Source organism: Gavialis gangeticus, unplaced genomic scaffold (assembly GCF_001723915.1).
Source record: "Gavialis gangeticus isolate Ggan-Ray unplaced genomic scaffold, GavGan_comp1, whole genome shotgun sequence".
Taxonomy (NCBI): Eukaryota; Metazoa; Chordata; order Crocodylia; family Gavialidae; genus Gavialis; species Gavialis gangeticus.
Genome location: NW_017728995.1, coordinates 34275467 through 34297736, shown reverse-complemented (window position 1 = coordinate 34297736; position 22270 = coordinate 34275467). Strand labels below are relative to the sequence as shown.

The following is a 22270-nucleotide window of genomic DNA, read 5'->3' as shown; positions in this document are numbered from 1 at the left end:
CCTTCCCTGTCCTAACTTATATAGCCCCTGTGACCTCATTCACCTGGGCCAGCGGAGGTCAGCCCCAGTTGGCTGCCAGCCAACCAATTTGAAATGCATCACCTGTTACCTGGCAGATTCCAGCTCCCCAGGTAGATGCCCCTCACCCAGGTAAGTGATGCAAGTCACGTAAGCAGAGGGAGCAGTTTCCCCCTCCCTCAGGAATGCAGCCAGCTCCAGTTCCCTAAAGAGACAGGCTGAGGGTGTGGTCCCCTGTGTGCTGGGCCCACCCTAATTGAATGGTCACAGCACAGAGATTTAAATCACAGTGTCACAGGGCAGAGATTTTTGGGGAGAAACCAAGGTGGCTTTCTGCCACAGCACGTGCCTAAGGATGCAGGCTCAGCCCAGCCCTGCTTGGGGTTAGATAGTGCAGGGAGATCGGGGGGCAGTCTCATGCACCCAGGGTGGCTTTTCATTGCTTATCTCATGGTGAGAATAAGAGTGGAGTAAAGCAGGGTTGCAAATATCTCCCCAGCAGCAAGAAACAAAGAGCCCATAGTGAGCAAGCTGCAAAATCCTCTATAGCCCCTCTGCGCTGAAGTGCCAGCGCCCAGAGAGGGGATAGGAAGGCTCAGCAGAGGGAAACCTGCCAAGGGAAGAGGCTGCTCCTTCTCCGCATTTATGCCATTGCTGTGGGACAACCAGTTCAGGCTGGAGACAGGACAGCAGGAGTCTCAGGGCAAACCTCCCTGGGACCGTTGCACCTTGTGTCGAGGTAGCCCCCCGTGCTGAGCAAGGCTTGCACTCATGGAGAGAGACAGAGAAGCAGAAGCATGGGGGAAGGTATGGAGGACTGATGGCTGGTCACGGAGGGGGTGGCTGATTCCTGCTTGTGTTTGCTTCACCCAGCTGGCGAGGCTGAAGGAGCAGCTGCTGGCGGACAAGGGCTCTGAGATGGCCTACACCCTGGAGAGCCTGGCTGCATCGCACCCGCAGAAGCGTGGTGGGTTGGGGTTGGGGTTGGGGTCTGGGTTCGTGTCCTGCCTCCCCTCTACGGCAGCCAGACTAAGGCAGGGCCAGGTCATGCTGCTCCCTGACCTGGCCTGGTTGCTGATGGGTCCCACATCCATTTGGCCCTGCAGTGCACACCCTAGTGTGGACTGTTTTGGGGGAGAAACCAGAGATTTGCAGAGCCCCTTAGCTCCCAGCCTGCACCTAATAGCTCAGTGCAGGGTCCTGATGGATAAAGCACTCAGAGCCGTGTGAAACCCACCCCGGTTTTTGTCATCCAGGGGCAGGGGTTTGCATCTGCCTGTTGCCTTCCAGCAGTGCAATGCGGGGGCATCAGTGCAGGTGCAGCTTGGCACGGGGCAGGCCCCGCTCAGCCCTGAGCAGGGAGTTTTCCCTGGATTTCCTGCCTCAGTGGTCTCTGTCTTTGCTTCGGTGAGGGCTGGAGCCACGTGGGGGGCTGCATGCTCTCCACTTCGCTGAGGCTCCAGGGCTCTCTCCCAATTCATTTCAAGCCACGTCCTTGACCCAGGGGACCCTATGGCCCCTGGGTTTCTTTGGTGCTGATAAAATACACATTTCACCAGCTCCTCCCCTGAACACAGTGATGTCTCCACTAACTCAGCCAGCAGTGGGAATGGGTCTGGACCAAAGTCGAGGGGCTGTCCCAGCCCATGCATGCTGCTGTGATGGCAGGTGACACACCCTGAGCTGTAGGGAGGCCGTATCCAGAGCAGGATAGGGCTAGCATCCATGTGCAAGGAGCTTGGGGAAGAGAGGAGGCTGCTCCTTCGGGCTGCTCCAGTTTTGTCCTGCATGCAGAAAGCACAAAGATGCTGTAAATCCCCCTTTACCTGCTGCTACCACACCCAGAGCCAACCTGTGCTCTGAACCTTGGCCTGGACCTAGCAGCCCCCAAACCATAGAGAAGTCCCAATACAGGCCTGACCTGTGGGGCTCGTCTGGGAGCTCAGAGCCCCTCCAAATCAGCCAATAAGGCGACCCTCAAAAGTGTTTGGCTCCTTCTCCCCTTATCATCTTCCTTTCAGTGTTCCCAGAAGCTCAGAGGAAGGGGGCTGGGGTGGGTTGGCTTTATAGGGCCCTGGAGGCAGGGTATTTGTATTCCCATCCCATCATTTCAGGTCTTCTCCAGCCTGTTTCTCCTGGAAAACCCCATGGTTGGGGATGGGTGGGTTGTTTGCGTTCTTAGAGACACCTTGGTACGGGTGTGATATCTTTTATTAGACCAACCAGATTTTTGCAAAAAAAATCTTTAATTGCAAGCTTAGGGATACCCGTGTCAGGAGAGAGAGGCCCTGTCTTGCATGCCCTAGGTGTCCTTCTGCCCCTGCTTTCATGCACAGCTGCATGGGGGTGCCCAGACAGCGTCCCCTACGCATCGCCGGGGGAAGAGAAGGGGCACCATGGCAGGGCTATGGGCACTGGTTAAAGCCCCAGCTGCTGTGAAGACCCCCAAGCTTCCACAAACTCCCCGGGGTTGTAATCCCACTCCCCAGGTGGAAGGAGAGGTGTGAAGAGCTCACCCCCAGAGCCCCCCGCTCACAGTTCTCTCTCTCTTGCCCCTCGCAGCCTGCTTTTGGAAATACTGCGTCTGAGGCCTGGCCCAAGGGGAGGAGGAAGAGGAGATGAGCCCCACACTGCCAGGCTGCGGCCTCGCTGCTTCATCGTCCTGCTGTTCCCCGGTGGAGTGAGGATGGGCAGGGGTCCAGCTACACCACTGCAGCCCCCTCCCTGTGGGCACCAGCTTCCCCCTCTGGGCCCTGCTGCACCCTGTCTTCCCAGCTCTGCCTTGCTTTGTTTTTTAGTGTGCTCCCTGGGTTTCCCTGCCTCCTCCAGCACTGCTCCATGCTTCCTTTCACCCCCATGCCCCCCATCCCTCCGAGCCCTGGGAGGATGCCCAGCCAGCTCCTGCCCTCTGCAAGAGCTGGGCATGGTGGTGTCAGGGATCCCTGCGCCCCTTCCCCACCTGACAGCAGCAACCCATGTCCAGGAGGGTGATGGGCCTGGAGCTGGCACCGGTGGGCTGAGCGCGGTGTGGGGGCCCACGGGCTGGCAGCCCTGATGCGTCTGTGTGCGAGTCCTGTCCGTGTGCACTGTATGCATCCTTCAGTGTTTCCCTCGGGGTGGGGAGAAAAGGCACAGAACGGAGCCGCTGGATATCACTCAATAAAGAGGAAAGACCCATTTCTATTGCACGGGCATCCTGGGGGTTTCCTTTCTCTTTGCAAAGAAGGTGCAGGGACTGGGGAGGGTGTTCATTATGGGTGCAGCAAGGGGGTCTCACTCAACAGATGCCTCCGATCCCAGCCGGCCATATCATGTCGTTGGTCATGGCTTGGATTGTGGTCTGCATGAAGACCCGTTCCTCCAAAACACCAGTTACTCTCCTCTCTGCACTCCCTGGCTTCGGGCCTATGCTGGAAGCGGCAAGGTCCCCTATAGGCTCCTTTAGCAGGGGACCTATACCTCTGACAATGCTGCATCTGATACACGCCGCCAAGGAGCTGTGGGCAGCAAGCTGATCACTCCCAAAGCACGTGCCACTCCTACCGCTAGCTCTCTGCGTTTCGCAGGGTTATGCATATGCATGTGGTGTGCACGTGGAAATGTGCCTCATGTGCCAGCTCCTATCATGGCAACAGCAGCAGACACAGCCCTTTCTGCAGGGAGCTCTCTCTGGTCCTTGGAAACGCGTTCGGCCTTTTCTGCCCATTGCCCCATACCCAGTGTTCCCAGCTTGGTGGGCAACAAGCTGATTATCTCTGATGACCAGAGCAGTGGATTTGAGCTGAGGTCCGCAAGCCCAGCTGTGCCCCATCTGCTTCCCATCACACCGCACGACTCACAAGCGCAACGTGAAGCTGTAACAATTGCACTATTAGCCTTCATGGATGGAGTGGCATTGGAGAGATCCTATAGGGTGGTTGTTGGGGTGTGCAGGCAAATGCGACAAAGTTCATTGATTTTAGGGTGGAAGAGGTCATTGGGATCTTGTCACCAGCCAGCTCAGCCTGTGGTCTCTGCAGCTGAGTTTGTTGCTGGCTCTTTTCTGGCAGTGCCTTGAATCCCTATGGCCTTATACACCTGGGGCAGCCTACAGAGTTTGGGCTTGGGGGACTATCCAGCAGTGACCGTGGGGGTGCGAAACATAAGCTAAGGAGGCAGAAAGCCCCCCTCTGTCTCCCTTTTGCAATGGCAAGCTGTGGGCTGGCCCTTCCTCTTGGAAAGGGCTGGTCACAGGGAACAGAAAGACCATAAACCAGCCCCTTGCATGAGGTAGGGACTTCCTCTCTGGGCAAGTGACTGCTCTCCAGCCTGGAACCTTATTGCTCTGAAACACACGGGGGCGCATCTACACTTTCCTCTTTTTAGTAGGCTTAGCCTAAAATCACCATTATTAAGGTGCATTAAGGGCATATGTGTGCCTTTAATGCATCTTAATAATGGGAATTTAAAGCTATATTGAGCCTAAATTTGATGCCTGCTATTAGGTGCTAATAGCTAAGTCACATTAGCACACACGTAGAGGTGCTAATGCACATTAATGTGGTGTGTGTCAATGGATACGCACTGTGTTAATGCACATTAGTGCATCTACACATGCGCTAATGTGACTTAACTATTCATGCCTAAATTTAATGTGCCTTAATGCTCATTAGCATATCCACATGTAGACGTGTGCCTAAATTCTCCTAATGCATCTTAAGCAAAGGCGTATTAAGTTTAGATGCACATAAATGCACGTATAGACGTGCCCACAGAGAGGCAAATCAGATCTCCCTTGAGTGCTGCTTGCATGCAGGTACAGGGGCAGCCCAGTTGCGTGGCATGCCAGCCCCATGCCTGAGCACCCAGCTTGGAGGGTGATGGGTACAGGCTGGGGAGATGCTCAGACATGATCAAAATGGAGAATTTTTACAAAACCAAAATGTCCCTGAGCTTGCAGCAGACACGTCTCACGTGCACCCGGCTTGTGACAGCCTTGTGGGGTCAGGGAGGAGGATGGGGCCTGCAAGGACGCATATCCCACAGCCTGGCCCTAATCAGACAGTTGGCCACAGGCTCTCCCTGCACCCTCAGCTCTCTCACAGGCATCATGTTGTGCTCTCTTTGCAGTTGAGGAGATTGGGAGGCTGGTACCAAACTCATTTCTCCCCCAGGCTGCAGCCCCCTTGCCTGAAGCTGGACATTGTGCTTTGATACAATCTATTTCTCTAACTCTCGTAGAGATGACCTTTGCCATTCCCTGCCCCTTGCTATCCTGTATGCACACAGCCTCCTTCCCAAATTAATTGATGCCATTATTCCCATTGAGGCACTATTATAAACCACCCCCGGAGTCTAGGTCCAGGTTTGAGCTGCTCAAATGACTGATTATACAGTATAGACCCAACTCCCCAAATCAAGCTTGCCGAGCGCTGGGGACGACCAGAGCATGATGCCAACCCCAAAGCTGAGAAGCAGGCTCATCTTTATTCCAGTTTACGTTTCACAGGGTGGGTGGCCCTCCTCGTTGCCCACTATTGCCCCCAAATCTCCCGCCAGGTGCCCTCCAGGGACCTCAAATCTCCACCTCACCCCTCAAACGGCACAAGAGGGGTGGAAGCAGGATAATCAGCTGAGAGGCATAGGAAGGGAAGACCCCTGCAGCAGGTCGGTGTCTCCCAAACAAATGAACAAGGCAGGAAAGATCACTACAAGCCAATCCCTAAGATATTACATGGCGTTTATTCAGGCAAACTCCTATTCACATCCATAGAAGCTTTTCCTGAGTAAAAACCGCCGTTGTCCCCAGGATGGCTAACTCTTTCATTTAGCTGCCCCAAAATCTACCGACCAAACGTCCCCGTTAAATTAAACGTGCAAAGCAAAAGGTGCCAGCTGCTCATGGACACCTTTTGGTGTCTCTAAAAGTTTTATTTTTCTCCAAAAATTCTAATAGTCCTTGCAGGGATAATGAACTCGTGCAAATTAAAAAAAAAAAAATTGCCATGCAATGAAATTATATACACATATTTTCTGTTGCCTTTACCAGTGGAACGGAAAGCAGCTGCGAGGAAGGTCTGATCTGATGGATTGGATCTGTTACCGCTTGGAAAAGGCAATGTGAAACAGATTTTGCATGAAGTCAATTCCTTAAATGTCGAACCGTTAATCAATGACAAAATGCGGTTGGAAGCATCCTCCGAGTTTCTGCAACGTTCCCAACGTCACATCCATCTTTCAGATGCCTCTGCAGAAATAAAAGCAATGATATTTAAATTCTCCTCAACGATCTGGAGGACGAAACTCAAGAATGATCCAGGGAAGACAAAGCTCAGAGAACTAGCTTTGTCATGCACGTTACAAATCCCTAACCTCTGGCATTAGAATTAAATGCACAGAGGGAAAGAAAATATTATACAAGATGACCTACATGCAATTCAATGTAGATAAATGTCAAGTGATACACATGGGCAAAAATCTCCCAAACTCCACCTACACTGTCATGGGCTCCACATTGGCCGCTACTGCACGGGAATAGGAGCTGGGGATCATTACAGCCCATTCACAAAAAAATACCAGCTCAAGGCTCAGCAGCTATCAAAAGGGGAAATTAAAGTTCAGGATTATTAAGGGAATTTTAAACAACATGGAAAGTATTGTGATGCCCTTTTATAAATACATGGTGTGTACACACCTTGACTATGGTGCCTGGTTCTGGTCCCTACACCTGGAAAAGGAGATAGAAGAAGTGGAGAAGGTCCAGAGAAGGGCAACAAGGATAACGAGTGGTATGGAGGGGCTTCCACATGGGGCAAGACTAATGAGGCCAGGCCTGTCCAGTTTAGAAGAGAGATGCTGTGCAATAAGGGAGACTGGGCAAGATGGACCTGGTCTGACCCCGTCGCTGCCAGTTCTGGTGTTTTTAGGACCTTGCAGCTTGGGAGGTTGAATTGCATACTTGCAACCAGGAGGAGATCTTGGCCCTGTGATTTTAACCCACCGCACTCCTGAACTTCCCTTTGCGGAGCTCCACTTACTTGCCGGTCTGCTAACCCTTGGTGTTGGCCAGGCGGTTCATGCCGATCCGGTCTATGGGGATGAATCGCCTCTTGGGCAGCTCCACCACTTTCCTGCACAAAGAGAAACCAGGCAGGGCAAGTTCAGAGGAATAGCCAGGCAGAGGTTGCCTCTTTGCTGCCTTGATGCCAACTGGTGTCTATCTGCCCTGACTTCTGCTTTTGTGACCTGCCAACCTCAGCCATGGGGCTTGATTGGGATGGCTGTGCTGGTGAGGTAGGAGGCTACACCTGGTTACTCAAAACCAGGCAAAAGAGCTCTACCTGTTTCCAGGAAACATTAGAAGAGCACAAATAAAAGGCTGGAAATGCTCCTTTTTGTGACCGTTATGCCACCTTCCCATTCTTCTAGGAGATCCCCTGCTGCACAGGTAGGCTTTTGGACTGCGTGCTGAGGGTTGGACACCCTAGACTTACAAGCCCCGTAGTCTGAGAAGCCTGCCATGTCCCTGACATTGGGCATATCGAGGGAAAGCCCTTGGCAGCCTGCATCACATGTTACTCCAGTGGTTCTTGGCCTGCCCTGGATGCTGAGACTGTTAAAAGGGCCACACTGCAAAAGCCCAAGGTCTCTTCCTGACAGGGGGCTAAGTTTGTGGGGCTGAAGCACCCCGAAGCCTCCTCAGATGAATTCTCCCAGCCTCAAGCAATGCAACATCTTTTTGGGCTCCACTTGCTACCAAAAGTGACCCTTCCCAGAGCAGCCCGGGAATGCTTTCTGAACCAGGGCAGGCTGGAGGAGAGCTCAGCCAACCCAGGACACTACCCATGCATTGCAAGCTCCTGCTAAAGCCCCTTGGACAGATGCTCTCTTTGCCCCCCATACTCCAGCACATGGAGTGGCAAACACCCAGCTGGTCCATGGGGCTGATAGGGATTAAGGATAAGGCCTGAAGATGGAGAGTTTGCCTGCAGGGAGCATAGAGAGCCTAAGTCCAGGGCACAGGGGAATGACTGGAAGCCAGGCCATATGGCGGTGGGTCACTGCCCTCCTTAGACTGAGGGCTCTGAGCCAGGCGAGAAGAAAGCAACAGAGGAGAGAGGGGCTGGGCTGTGCAAATTAATTTTGCTAAGTGGGCTAATACTGGTCTCTGACCCAGGACCTTAGTCAGTATTGTGGCATCATCCCGGCTGCTCTAAGAGGCCTCGGTGCAGAGGCAGGGTTGTGCCCACGCGTGCGGTCGGAAGGGGTGTGAGAAGGCGCTGTGCGCTGCAAAGTGCCCCAGGGCCAGCGCTTGTGTCAGGGACATGTCCGCACCTGCAGCTGCCCAGAGCCGGGGCTGCTCAGCCGTGGCACGGAGCCACGTCTTCCCTGTTTGCAGACGCAGCCCAGCCTCTGCCTCTATGCCAGGGTAGCACTCAGCCGGCACCTCCCAGGAGGCAAGTGGCTCTTCAGCTTATCGGCCGTGGCTCCTTGCAGAAACCCGTGTCAACGGGGCTTGTGTTGCTCTGTTTGTTTTCTTGCTGCAGGCACTGGGCAAGCTCTCCTGCTTTCAGACAATTTTCCATGCTGCACTGTGCAAAAGCGTAGGCGTCCCCGAGCTTGTTCTTTTGCCCCAAGGTGGGTTTGTCCCCCTCCACCTCAGGGTGGCTATATTACAGTGGCTGCTTGGTTAATGCAATCTATGCATGTCGATCCTAAACCAGTCCGGACCGAGGATTTAAGCCTAGGAGGATTTGTACACGTGCTCGGCGTACAAGCAGATGGTGGGACATGCCCGGGATGGCAGGATGTGTAGAGCTAAATCAAACAAGTCACTGTGAGGGATGAGCATCATCCAGGGGCAAGAGGGATGAATGAGAGGAAAGCTAGGAGGGGGGTTGTCTTCTCCTGTCCGAAGTGGGTCCTTTGCAATGCAGCACTTCAACCAAAGCGTTAAACGTAGTTTGCCAGAGGTGGTGGTATTAACCCCCTGAGTGCTGGCTGGAGAGATGGGCCACCGATTGATTTGAGTTTGACCCCCTTGCTTTAGAGAGGAGCATAGCAGCAAACATGATCGTGAGATGGAAGTAATTGTTTTTTAAATGAGTGAAAATCGAAGACAAGAGGTTCCTAGTGAAACCCTTGCTTGTGCCGCTACAAAATGAAGGAAAGAAGGAGCATTTCTTACCCTTGTTTCACCCATAATGACAAAACCAGCTTTTTAGAGTAGACTTGGCTTCCCCGATGGCTAATAGATTAGACCAGGGATTCACAGCTGGGGCCCTTGAGATCCTTTCAAGGGTGCCAAGAGGTGCAGCACAGTTAGGTAGGCAAACATGATTCAAAAGATAAACCCAGAGATTTCAAATAGGAATCCAGAGGGTTCAAAACCTTCTGCCCTGCTGTGGGCTTGTTGAGCTCTTTTGCAACTGAAGAATGGCACTAGGACTTTTCTATAGGCAAATAACAAGTGAAAATGAAGAGCTGGTGATTTCTGAGGAGGGCCTTGAGTCAACCAAGGGGTGCCTTGAATCTAAAAAGGATGAAAAACACTGGGTTAGACAATGGGTGTGTATGGGACACTTTGCACAGGGATAATGCTGCCTTGGGCAGGAGGTTGTACAGGAAGACCTCTGCATTTTCTATCATTTTAGGAATAGCAAGTGGTGATTCTGCAACTCTCTAGGCAATTTCCAGGGGGTAACCAGCACCGTTTACAAAAGCTTTCACATCCAGTGGGGACGCGGAAAATGAACTTCCAGGTTCAGTAGGCGAGTAGCCGAGAAGCTTGCACGACTGCCCCTCGAGCTGCGTTTTTCCTGGTGAAGGGCGATAAAAATGGGAATTCATTTCTCATATCCTCCTATCTGGCACCTTTCCTCATTGCAAGGTGCAATTGCAAACAGGGTGGAATTAAAAAAACAACATAACAGAAAAGTCACATTATTGTAACAATGTGGGAGCCTGAAGCACTAAAATAAAACTCAGAGGCTGTTTTACAGCTGAGCTGGTCCCTCTTGCGGCAGACTGAGGCTATGACATGCTTCTCTGTCCATCTTTTGAAGCTTGCTACCCAGAGCATCGTCCCCTATAACAGAGGTGCCTGAGCTGCAAGGGTCAGGCATTGGGCATGTACCTTGCTGGGGTCATTTGACCCCAGCACTCTTTCCTGCCATGGCAGGGGGTTGGACTCGATGATCTACCCAGGTCCCTTGCGACCCGAACATCTATGAATCTATTGCAAGGGAAAGAGAAAGGAGTGGGTAGCTGTTGCTAAACTTGATGGAGTTTCTGTCTCATCACATCGCATGGGGGAACTCATTCTTGCTTTCAGCCAAGCTTTCAAAACTTTCTCTCTTATGAGCAGGTGAAACTTTATCCCAAGTTTTAGGGGTATAGGTTGGTTGTAGCCACGTTGGTCTAAGAACAGAGGAAGACAAAGTTCTTTGGGTAAATTTGATATTTTTTATTAGACCAACTCAAATAGTTGAACAAATTCTACTTTGCAAGCTTTTGGTTACAGACGCCCTTCGTCAGGCTGAGGAAGCATCTGCAGTTGGTGTGCACGCTCTTCTGGGAGGGACCGAATGGTAAAGAAGCTACAGGCTTGTCTGCATGCAAGAAAGCCAGTCAGTGAAGATGTAAATGGAGGAAGAGCACAGTTGTAAACCCAGGAAGGGCACAGACCAATTGCAGATGCTTCCTCATCCTGATGAAGGGTATTTGCACCCAAAACCTTGCAAAGAAGATTTTTTCCAACTATTTGAGTTAGTCTAATAAAAAATAGCCCAAGTTTTAGCTCTGGACTCAGGGGCCCAAGAAGCAAAAACAACTTCTTCAGTGAAAGAAGCAAGACAGTTAGCTGAAGACTGAAGCAAGTGTCTTCTGTGCAGACCACAGGTAGAGGAAAGCATGAAACACTTGGCCAATGTTTAACAGCTGCCCTGGCATATAAGTGATGTAATGTTTCTGCTGTGGACAGCATTACTGTTAATCATCAGCAGGTTCATTATAGCAGTGCCCAGTGATCGCCCAGAACAGGGCCCCACTGTGCAAATACAACCCAGCACTTGAAGAGCTTCGGGTACAAGGGATCAGACGGATGGAGGGTGGGATAGGGGCAGGACATGTAAGCAGAGTAAATAGGGTCCTGGAAGCAAATCTCCAGCTTTTGCTACAATTTCTAATTTTTTATTTTTATTTTCTGCATGGGGGAAGACATTGAATCAGGCAGGGAAATGAAGACAAAAGGGGAAGGGGAAATGCAGGGGAAGGGAACGGGCCAGGTGCAGCGTAAAATGGAGCTGGAAAGACTGGGAGGAAAGGAGGAGAAAAAAGCCAAATAACCCATGACAGAAGCAGCCCAGCCTTATCTACAGGAGGCTCCTCACTTGTCCAGAGATACCGTATTTAATAAAAAATGATGGCATATTGAAAACATCACTGCCTTTTTTTGCTTAATAGATTCAAGCCATCACCTGAAATAACAAATATTTCGGTCATTTCACTGGTGCCTTAACATCTCAGATCATAGGCACCTCCAAAGTGGATCGGCAGGTGGAAGGGAAACCACGAAGGCAACCAAAGGCCATTAAAAGAAGGAAAACTGCTTGACCATACAAGTGTCCTCTCCGATGCCAGCGCTCTTTGGACCTTCCTAAATGATCATCCATTGTGGTCACTTTGGCAGAAAGGTCGAATTCACTGTCTCTGTAGAGTATCTCCCATAAGCCTCACCATGCTGAGCCCCTGTGAGCAGACTCCTCTCATCCTGGCAATTGAGAAGAGGAGCACCATTGAGGTGTAGTTTCGCAAGGGAGGAGATGGCTTTGGTGGGCACCACGCTGGGCACCGGGGGCCCCTCTACTCGCACAGCGGTTCCTGTTTCAGTTGCATCTGCAGATGCCTCGACTGACAGATCCTTCACATTATCGTATCATGTTCCTGTGGTCTGGCAGCTGGGTAGATGAGGGGTTGAGATGCAGCTGTGTAAAACGCAGCGCTCGAGGAACCTCAAATGGCTCCGTCTAGGAGCCAAAACCTCGTCTGCTCCTCCAAACAAAGTCAGGCTCTCGAAGGTCAGCAATTGGGTTGGATGTGCCGTGGAAGGAGACACTTGTGGTATTGTGACATGTCAGAGTCCAGCTAGTCCTGGAGGAAACTCTGTTTTGATTCGAGTGATGGGAGAAAAACAAGGGCAGCTTCACTCCTGCTTCCTTCTCCCCTTCTGCGATTTCTTTTCTTTCCGGGAAATGTTGATTGCACGGATATTTTCACACACCGACCAGGAGTAACAACCAATTTCCCCATGCTTGTGTGCAAAGTCAGCCACCTCCTGTCAAACTAAGGCTCCAAACAGCCACCTTTGCATAAAGACACTTAGCACAGTGCATTTTTTTTCTGCACAGAAAGGAACCAATTCTGAAATGATCAGTAAAAGATCCTGCCTGATGATTTAATAATTTTGCATTTTGCCTTTTACTGGCTGGGGCCTAGAAGTGAAGAGGAACTATTAAGGATAGTTGAAAAAAAAAAATGCAATGCCAAAAACTATTGCAACCAAAGCCCCTATTCAACAAAGTATATTAAGCTAGCAGCTAACTTTAATAATGTGATTAAGAGGGATAGGTCTAAGGACATAGGTTCTTTGGGTAAATCTTTTATTAAACCTTATTTTTTATTAATTGATAGCGTGATATTTTTATTAGTTGGTCTAATAAAAGACATCATAATGCAAATTTAGACATTTAATGGATCAGGACTTCCATTTGGGAGGGAGCAGCGGGTCACCAGCAGTAGCAGCAAGAGAGATCTCAGAGCTTTCAGTTATGGTGAGCAGACCCTGTCCCTTTGCTTTTAAACCCCCACATTTTGCTTCCTGAATGGCAGTTTATCACACAGGTCACTCATGGGGTTGCAGAAGAGGGCTGCCATCCCTTGCATGTCCTGCGTGGGTTGAGTTTGGCCGCAAGGACAAACCAGCTGCAGGGAGTATTGCTCGCTGCAGCCGGAGAGCTCGACATCTTGCAGCAATAGCAAAACAAGCGGTTTCTGAGCTGCCCCACCACTGACCAAAAAATCAGCTACCAAATCGAAATGAGTAGCTAGCCTTTCAGAGGTCAATCTATGAATCTCACACACAGCCTTCGCCTGGCCCCGGCCGGCCGGCCACCCAACTTACTTCTGCTTGCCTTTCACATCGAGGGAGGTAGCAGAGATCCTGTCGAGGGGAGACCCAAACCCTGGGAAGCTCCTTTTCTTCTTGGTCTCAATCACGTCATTCTCCAGGGAGACGAGCTCGTCCAGAAGCAGCAGCTTAGCGGCCAGGTCAGTGGCTGACTTGTCCTCGCTGGGTGTGGGACGTGAGGGGTCAATGGGCTGGAAAGGAAGAAGGACAGCACTGGTTGAGGCTGAAATTTCAGGAAAAAAAATAAAACTTCATAGACTCATAGAAAACGAGCACTGGAAGGGAATTCAGGAGGTCACATCTAGTCCAACTCTCTGCTCTGAGCAGGACCAGCCCCAACTCCACCATCCCGTCATGATGGAGAGTGGTCAGGACCATCCCACAAACACACTGTTACTGCAAGAGACTGAAGTTGCGGCACATTTTCCCTGTGCAAACCATTTTTTTCATTGCAGGTCAGTCATTTCTCAATGAAAAATTGTGAGCGCCTCATGACATTTATCCTTTTTTCCCCCTGAAAAATGACCTGGCTTTTTCAACACAAAACTTTCCTCTATTGGAAACATTTTCAAAGTGGTTATCAGTGCTTTTCATGCCCTGCGGTCTGGGCTTTTGGCATGCAAACTTCCTGTAACTAGTTAAATAACATTTTTAATTGTGTGAGAGGCAAGGATGACGGGGAATTTTGCCTGGGATCTCTTGACTGTATAATAATAGCGTTCAGGATGCCGGCTGCCGTGGTTCCCCTGCTTTACCTGTGGCAGGGCTGGGTGTGAGGTCTTGTGTTGTGTCAGGGGTGATGGTAGTTTTACAACAAGTTTAAATTATGAATAGTTTGCACAGGGCTGATTTGGTCTCAGGCAGGGGGTTGGACTAGATGTGAGCTCTGCAGGTCCCTTCCAGCCCCTTGACTTTGGTGGGTGATCTCTTTTATTAGGTCTCCTACATTTGGGAGGGATACAGACAAGTTTGTGGGTACCACGCAACCTTCCTGGACCATCACAATTATAATCTCACCCCAACACTACCCTATTGACTATTGCTAATTTTTGTTTACATTCCAATTAACTCCATGATTTTTTTAAATTAAAATAAGTCTTTCAAAATGTAAAAATCCCTTGCAAATTAATTTCCAGAGACATTTCCAAATTCTGATGTTTGACCAGCTCAGCAAATCATCCCTAATTCCTGCACAAATACACAATGCTTTACCAGAAAGGTACCAAGGTTGGTTCACCCCAAACCGTTATGGAGGCAGGCCGTTGCTTGGTGGGGCTTTAATTGTCTGGGAGTGGAAGTAAAGAAGAGCAATTTCTCTTGAAATGGGAAAGGAAGTTACATCAAAGTCAGGTGTGGATCTTGTCCTTCGTTTCAAAAGCAATACCTTAATGCAAGGTGGTAGAGGAGTTTCTTCTGGAGCTGCTGTGGGAATGCCAAGATCTGGGCACTAGGTTTGCAAAATGGAGATGCCTTCTCTAGCTCCTTCTTCCAATTGTGCTACATTCAGGGAGCCATTCATTAATAAGCAAAAGAAAGGGAAGTCCCTAGCATCTCTTCTTATCAACTTTATAATCAATAAATGAGAGAGACCACGTGTGTCATCTCCCAACCCCTGGAGCAGTGTGGGGCAAAACAAGAAAGCCATTCTCTTCGCACTGGATTGCTATACTTGACGCACGTAAAGGAGTTTTCACTTAGTTTATTAAAAAAAACTCCATCATGCTTGGAAAATATAGTGCAGATAAAACCTTTGAATCGGCATGGGCTCTGACAGAAGCAGGAATATGCCAGTCAAGCAGCCATCCTGATTATCAGCAGCTGACAGGAGATATCTGTGCTCAAAGAGTCATAGAAGTGTTGGAGTGACGTAGCTACGATAGCCCAGGACACATGCACGAGGCCTGGAGCTTGTGGGTGATATCCTTAATTCGACCAACTGCAGGTTGGGATAGATTTAGACAAACTTTTGAATTCTGTGCTTTCCTTTTTCAGGTCTTCAGGGTCTTTTATTAGTCCACTAACAGTTATTACTCACAAAAATCCTTTGCTTCTCCATCATCTAGCGCTGTTTCTTCATGGTGCAGACTGCAGCCATTGGGTTTCTCATTGCTGGCAAGAAAGCTTGACAGCTATTAATGCACGTGCAATGTGCCCCCACATGTTTCACAAGCAGGGCAAGGGCCCAGTGAGCCTAGCCACCCAAACTAGCATCGTTCAGCCACCCCAGCAATGGCTCACATGGGAGGGAAGCCACCTTTGGACTCCCCAGCCTCCAGGCCCTCTTGCACCTGAGTTGACTGCGGCCATCGTGAGTCTGGCTCCAGAGAGACGGGTTTGAGTCTTGCTCCAAAGACACCACAGCTGCTCTGTGACCATTCACAGAGGGCATGCGGTTGCTTGATGGATGGAGGGTTTAAAACAACATCGCTGCAGACACTTGGGTAATCATTATTTTTGTGAGATTCGTGATTGCGGAAGAATCTGCAGAGTCTTAATTAGAGAATTTCACCCTAGCCTGAACCGAATCAGGCCCTGACTTTCCATCTCTCCAATGGTCCCTTAATGAGTTTTGCCCCCTGGTGAGATTGGTACAACTTGTGGAGGTTTTGCCTTCCTCTAGCTGCGGGGTATGGCACCTATGTGGGACCTCTCAAGGGTATTTTAACAATAGCAGGATGGTGGCTTCATCTGTGGCAGATTCAGATGTGATGCCTTGTGATGCAGCAGGGTTAATGATAGTTTTTTCTAAGAGGTTAGATGATGGATTTCTCTGGGATGGTTTGCACAGGGCTGGTCCTGCCTTAGACAGGGTTGTTGGACTAGATGACCTCTGGAGATCCCTTCCAGCCCCACTTTTCTAGGATTTTAATGCAGGAAGAGAGCTGCGGCCTCCTGACACAGGCAGCAGTGCACTTCAGGGATGGTCTATGGGAAGATGCAGGCTAGGAAATGACATTTCCCATCCAGCTCAGGAAGTCTAGCAACAGTCCACGTTCTTGATGCACGCCTTCAGGCACTCTCACCATCCTCTTCGTTACTTCATCGCAGCACGGATAACCTTCCTCTTACAAGGCCGATATGACAGGAGTACCTAGTGGGGCAGTACACAGCGCTCAGCTGAAGGTCATGGGAAGCCAAATGCTCCTCTTCCTCGCACAAGTCCTGCTGTGGGTGGTAGTGGCTACTTCTGGGATTGTGTAAATCTGACCTAACTTCATAATAGAGAAGCATAACACTGCACTGCACAACGATGGATCCGGATTTCACTCTGCCCCAAAGCCCTTGCTTTTTAAGACCCTGAACCTGGGACCCTTGCAGAGCCTGGCTGAAGTTGAATGGACTCCTTGCTGGCAGCGGTGATGGGCCGTGTGGGTCTCTGCGCAGGATGGATGCCTAAATGAGGCTGGGATCCAGTTCATGGAGGTAAGACACACATGGGAGGAGAGGGGCGGAGGCTGAGATGACAGTGACGGGAACACGAAGGGACAAGGGCTGTTTAGTTGGGACTGGTTCATGCGCTTCAGTTCTGCCCCCCACTGCAGAAAGGATGTGGACACGTTGGAGAGAGTCCAGTGGAGGGCAATGGAAATGGTTGTGGGGCTGGGGGACAGGACTGGTGAGGAGAGGCTGAGGGAACTGGGCTGATTGAGTCTGCAGAAGAGAAGACCGAGGGGGATTGAATAGCAGCCTTCACCTCCCTGCAGGGGGGCTGCAAAGAGGATGGAGCTGGGCTGGTCTCAGTGGGGGCAGATGACAGAAGGAGCAATGGGCTCAAGTTGCAGCAAAGGAAGTTGAGGTTGGATATTAGGAAAAACTTTATCTTGAGGAGGGTGGTGAAGCACTGGGACAAGTTCCCCAGAGAGGTGATGCAGTCTCCCTCCTTGGAGGTTTTGAAGACCTGGGTGGACAAAGCCTTGTCTGGGATGATGTAGTTGCGGCTGGTCCTGTTTGGAGCATGGGGTTGGACTAGATGTAACCTCCCGAGCTCCCTTCCACCCTCATTTTCTGTGATTCATTTTCATGGACTGTAAGAAATAACTCAACCCAGATTAAACTCAGCATCAGGAGCCCAGGCCCAGAGATACCAAACTTCTTACTATGAGGTCTAGAAGAAGAGCCATGAGATTGACTGGACCTGGTCTCCTCTTGCCTGCAAGGCAATGGCATTCCCTCTTTCCACTGGACCATGCTGGATCCAGGGCAGGGGCTGTCCCTGCAAATGCCTTTTAATGCGTTGCTTTGAAGACGTTGGCTAAGCCATTCTGGCCCCTGGGGTTGATTTGTGCAGGATTCAGTCCCATCCACAGGATGTGACCGGGGGGACCAGCAGGAACAAGTTGCCTGCTCCTTGGGGGCAGAGCCGTGCCTCTTAGGGAGAGCTGCACAGGACGGGCAGAAAAGCTGGGTTCACTCATCGCCATTTCCTCCACACTGGGTTCCTCACCCCCACTGCATCTCTGCAGGCCCTTGTGCGCCTGCCTTCTACCTTGTCCTTGTGCATGGGATGCAACATCGCTAGAGCTCAGGGCAACAGCTTCAGGAATAGCCACGTACCTCTGGAGCGGCTTCAGCGAGGAGCGCCGCGCCGGCGTGCCACTGCAGCAGGGTCACTGCCAGGACGAAGGGCGCTGCCGCCACCAGTCGACACTGCGGCATCTGCAAAGCAGAGCAAGCCCTTGAGTCGAGGAGAGCAGAGCAGGGAGAGCTAGGACAGAGAGAGGGAAGGACGCAGAGGAGCAGGAGGGAGTGACTTGCCCAGGGTTGTACCACGAGTCAGTAGCAGAGTCAGGAAGAAAACCCAGGAGTCCCAAGTCTGAGCTACTACAGCTGGAGACTCTCCTCCCAGACTCCTTCCCCTATAGCAAGTAGCAGGAAGGACCGAGTGAGTGGGGCTCTCAGGTGTCTTTCCCAAAGGGGGTTTTGCTATTCCCCTCTTATTGCACTGCCTCAAGACGACAACCCTCACCCAGGGAACAAGAAACCCAATTCAAAACCCACCCCAACATCCCGCTTTGCCCAGGAGAGCAGCTATCAGCTGGGCAGGGCACGGTGCCCTGCAGCTGCCAGGGCTGCACCGCTCTGCAGACAGGAGCGCAAGATTAACGGGGTCAGGAAGAGCAAGGAGGAGAGGTCTCGGGACTCTGTAGCCTAGCGTGTAGGGCGCTCCCAGGGCTCTGTCCTGCAGCAGGAGCCACTCTTAGAAAATTAGGGTTGATAATGGAAGAAAGGCAGTAAGCAGGGTGCCTTTACACATTAAATAGTGGCTAAAGCACAGAAATAGCTTTGTTTCGAGCTGTGCAGGGTGAGAGGGTCACTGTGGGGGGGTGTTTGGGATTTAAACCCTGTCATTGAACTGGATGGGAACCTCTGTGCAGATTTTAATAGGAGCAGGGTGGGTGGGAGGGAGACTTCTCATGTCTGCTGATTTGCTCGTTAATCTGTTAGCAAGCCCAGCCCGGGAGGGTATAATTCAACTCGGAAGCTGCCACTCTTTGTTGACTCTCTTGGTGGAAGCCAGAAATAGATGGGATGTATAAATATACCCTGGTGATGTATGATGGTTATTCTGTCCTCCACTTTGCAGCTCTCATCAGCTCAGGCAGGATATGCCCAGCAAAAACACTTTGCTTATTTTCCCACACTATGAAAGTGGGAAACTGGGCAAGTATCTTTGGGCTCATATTTGGAGGTCAAGGCCAGGCTTGCATTCATGCCTGCTTCTACAGTTTCCCATCAGTTCAACCTATGCTTTCAGGATTTGGGTATCCTATTTGGTACCTTTTTATTTGACCCAAGGGCACAGAAAATCACAGGCCAGACCCTGACCTGGTGTTCATCAAAGTGTCTCCATTGAGTCAAAGGAGGGGTAGGTGGGGCCCCAGATCCTCTCCTTCCAAACCAAACAAAGCCATGGCCCTGTGTAATCTGTGTTTTTTAATCTGTGCAACAGACATTTTTGTACGTGGCTCTGCACTGGAATAAGAAGTGGCAGCCCATCGCCTTGCAGGGAACCACATCCTGATTACTTGGAGGGTGGGAGGATGTATAAATAAGTGGGCAGGTTAAATGCCCCATTTTCATCTGGTTGCACCAGTATTCCCTCATCCCCACGAGCAAAGGGCTAAACACAGCCGCTGGCAAGTTAAGGAAAAGAAGCATGAGGCACCTGAGCCACAAAAGACACTTGATTAACCAGCCGGGGCACCAGCAAAATTAGAACCAGAAGCTGTCAAAAGTGAGGGCCCACTCCCATTCCCACTGAAGTCACTGGCAAAAATACCCGAGCCCTGAGCTGGACTCTCTCCCGCCGGACGTTGGCTATGGAGGGAGAAGGGGGTGAACAGCAGCGGCTATAGTCACTTGTACCAGCCACGAATGTGCTTCCTATGCGTAACCAGCTTTGATTCTGGTTGCATCTGTTTTCTGACTTCTTCCAGATGCCCAAACACTTCCACTCACTTCTGTTATCAGTTGGCCTCTGTAGGTGTACCTTCCCCTTGCACCTCGAGAATGGATGATGCTACATCTCAGCTGTGTGTTAGCTTCTGGCTTCTCTGCCCTGCAAAAGCCATCTGAGCTTGGCCGGAAGCCCATCTTTTGCCCCAGCCGAATTATGACTACAACACAGCTCCAGACAGACTTGTGTGTTTTACCCCTATTTTAGCTCAAAATGCATCAAAACTTAAATCCCTGCAGTCATCCAGAGTCTGTGTTGCACGTCCAATTAAAACACAATTAAAGATAAAAGAGACCATTCTCCTCCCACACCAAGGCAGGGGAAAGCAGCCGCAGCTTTGGTCTGGAGTCTGCCCGGAGCGCCTTCCCAGCGAAAGGCCACAACAAAGCAGCACCCCTGCCCGAACGCGAACCGCTACGTCTCCAACCTCAAACCCGAGGGCTTGAGAGAAAGTTTCTCTTTTAACAAAAAGCGAAATGACATCTCCAAGACAAGCGGGCTGAATGAAAACCAGACGGAGTAATTCATCACCGAGTTCAGAGCCTGCACCTTGTCAAAAATATTAACGGGCATCATTGTTCTTTTCCATTCAGACGATCGTATTTCACCGGCCTGCAAAGATTACTCAGCGAGTATAAATCACACGTGCTTTGTTTTTCCCGGCCTGACTGGTGGCAAGAGAACTGAGGCCAGACATCAGGCGCTGCCCTGTGATCCCTCCCTCTCTGGGCACTGGGCATCGACTCCTCTCCCAGGCGTACAGTAATGACACTAGGGTACCATGCTCACCGAGGCATTTGGACCTGGCTCTTGCAGGATCTGGCAGATCTCTGTGTTAACAGGGCTGGAGAACAGAGCAGAATAAGGACCACACTATGGACTTTGGGAATTTCATGGTGGCGTGGCCAAAGACGCCCATCCTTTTGCTCTGGAAGCACAAGCACCTACCGTGCGATGTACCAGGCTCACAAGGAGGCGAGTCCCATGGTGGGTGCAACCCTTGTGTTTCCATCCGACAGTGTCATAGTGCACATGCCCACTCCCCAGCTCATCACCCTGAAAAGTGCCACTGAAAAAATATCTGGCGTCACCTGCGTGAGCTGAATTTATCGCTCTGAGTCACTCACTTCCCTGGAAGCTGGATCAGGGCCCAGCTGACGATTTAGCCAGTTTTCCTTAAGAGGATGATGGCCAAGTGTTTTACAAAGACAGCAGCATTCAAAATTGCAACAGATAGCTCAGAGCTTTTGCAAAAACACAGTTCGCATTGAGCAAGGAAGAGCCAAAACCTCCAACGACTTAAGTCAGAGGAGGCCAGAAATCCTACAGGCATCTGTAACCATATAAAGCCCAAGATACTCCTGTCTCAGAAATAGGAGTCATTTCAGAAACTCCTGCCCAGCCTTGTTTATCTCAAGTGTTCCTACCAGTCAAAAAAAAAAAAAGTGTGAAAGGAAGGAATAAATTTTTTTTTAAAAACTACCAAGTCCAAAAATAGCTTAGATCAGCTCTTTTGTTCTTGTTGCACGGATGAGATATGGGAGATTCAGTAGAATGCAGTAAATTATAAAAAGCAGATGGGACTAAGGGGAAAAGGCATCCTCCAAAAATACAAGTGGTTAATGCCAGATAATTTACGTTATTAACAATATCTTTGCAGGAATAAGTGCTTTTTGAGTCGTCAAAGTCCAGGTCTCTAATCAGATACATGCAGTAGTGTCACAGTTAGCTTCGGTTTACAATCATTTCACGTGTGCTTTATTATTAACCCGGTTAGTGAATTCACTCTTCAGACCCCCATCTTAAAATGGGCTTCATTCACCAAGCCATAGACTATTAGGGCTGGAAAGGACCCTAATATCTACTCCAACCTCTTGCTCAAGGCAACATCTTCCCTTTATCAGCCATGCCAACCAAGTGCAACCCGCTACATTTTAACTTTTAAAAAGGTTGGACAAGGTTTTCCCAGGTGACTAGTGATTTTGGTGTCTGCATTGAAACCTCCAAAAATGTGTGATTTACAGAGGGCAGAAGCTGAAAATATAACGTCTTTAAGAAAGGCACCCAAAACCACTCTCACCCTTGAAAAATTGTGGCTTCACTGTGACACCACCACTAAAAACACTTGATCGCTATTGCTTCCCATATCTGGCCATCTTGCTAATGGCATTACTGTTGAACTCCTGCTATTTCCATCAGTTTTAAAGTGTCCTGAAAAAAAATGTGACTGGCACCATGTTTTTGTAAAGGATTGCTCCAGGCAAAACCCTCATGGATTGCATTTATCGATCTGTCACTATGACACGCTAGACCCATAATCCAGCCTATCACTAATCTAGACGCAGTGTTTAATCTAGTCTAGGTGTATCATCATCTGTGTCTAGACCAGACACAAGCCTAGACCCGTAATCTCTTGCTTCCCTTCTTTAAGGGTCCTGCTTTCATAGAAGGCCTGATATATCAGTTTTATCTCTGGGAGTAGACCACTGTACTTCAGTGAAGATGGGCTGCAGGACTGGACCCCTCGTTCCCATCCATGCTGCAGAGAGTACATAAAATACCACGGGCAGCACTACGAGACTAGCATCCTCCATGCAAACATTTTCTGGACTCACACCAGACAAATATGT

The 22270-nt window shown here is 50.2% G+C and overlaps 2 protein-coding genes across 2 annotated transcripts in view; one reads left to right on the top strand and one right to left on the bottom strand.

Annotated features, from left to right (window-relative positions):
* The window catches only part of UTS2B (urotensin 2B), an 8699-nt gene extending 5495 nt beyond the window's left edge, over positions 1 to 3204 (top strand). The window contains exons 4-5 of the mRNA XM_019503486.1: positions 892 to 985; positions 2581 to 3204. Of these exons, the coding sequence (XP_019359031.1) occupies positions 892 to 985; positions 2581 to 2606 (120 nt within the window). The 3' untranslated portion in view covers positions 2607 to 3204. The remainder of the gene's footprint in view (positions 1 to 891; positions 986 to 2580) is intronic.
* A 2703-nt stretch (positions 3205 to 5907) lies between these two features.
* Positions 5908 to 22270, bottom strand: part of OSTN (osteocrin) — a 24467-nt gene continuing 8104 nt past the window's right edge. Inside the window, exons 2-5 of the mRNA XM_019503485.1 lie at positions 17738 to 17839; positions 13178 to 13374; positions 7035 to 7127; positions 5908 to 6244 (exon numbers count right to left, since the gene is read on the bottom strand). Coding sequence (XP_019359030.1) covers positions 7046 to 7127; positions 13178 to 13374; positions 17738 to 17839 — 381 coding nt within the window. The 3' untranslated portion in view covers positions 5908 to 6244; positions 7035 to 7045. The remainder of the gene's footprint in view (positions 6245 to 7034; positions 7128 to 13177; positions 13375 to 17737; positions 17840 to 22270) is intronic.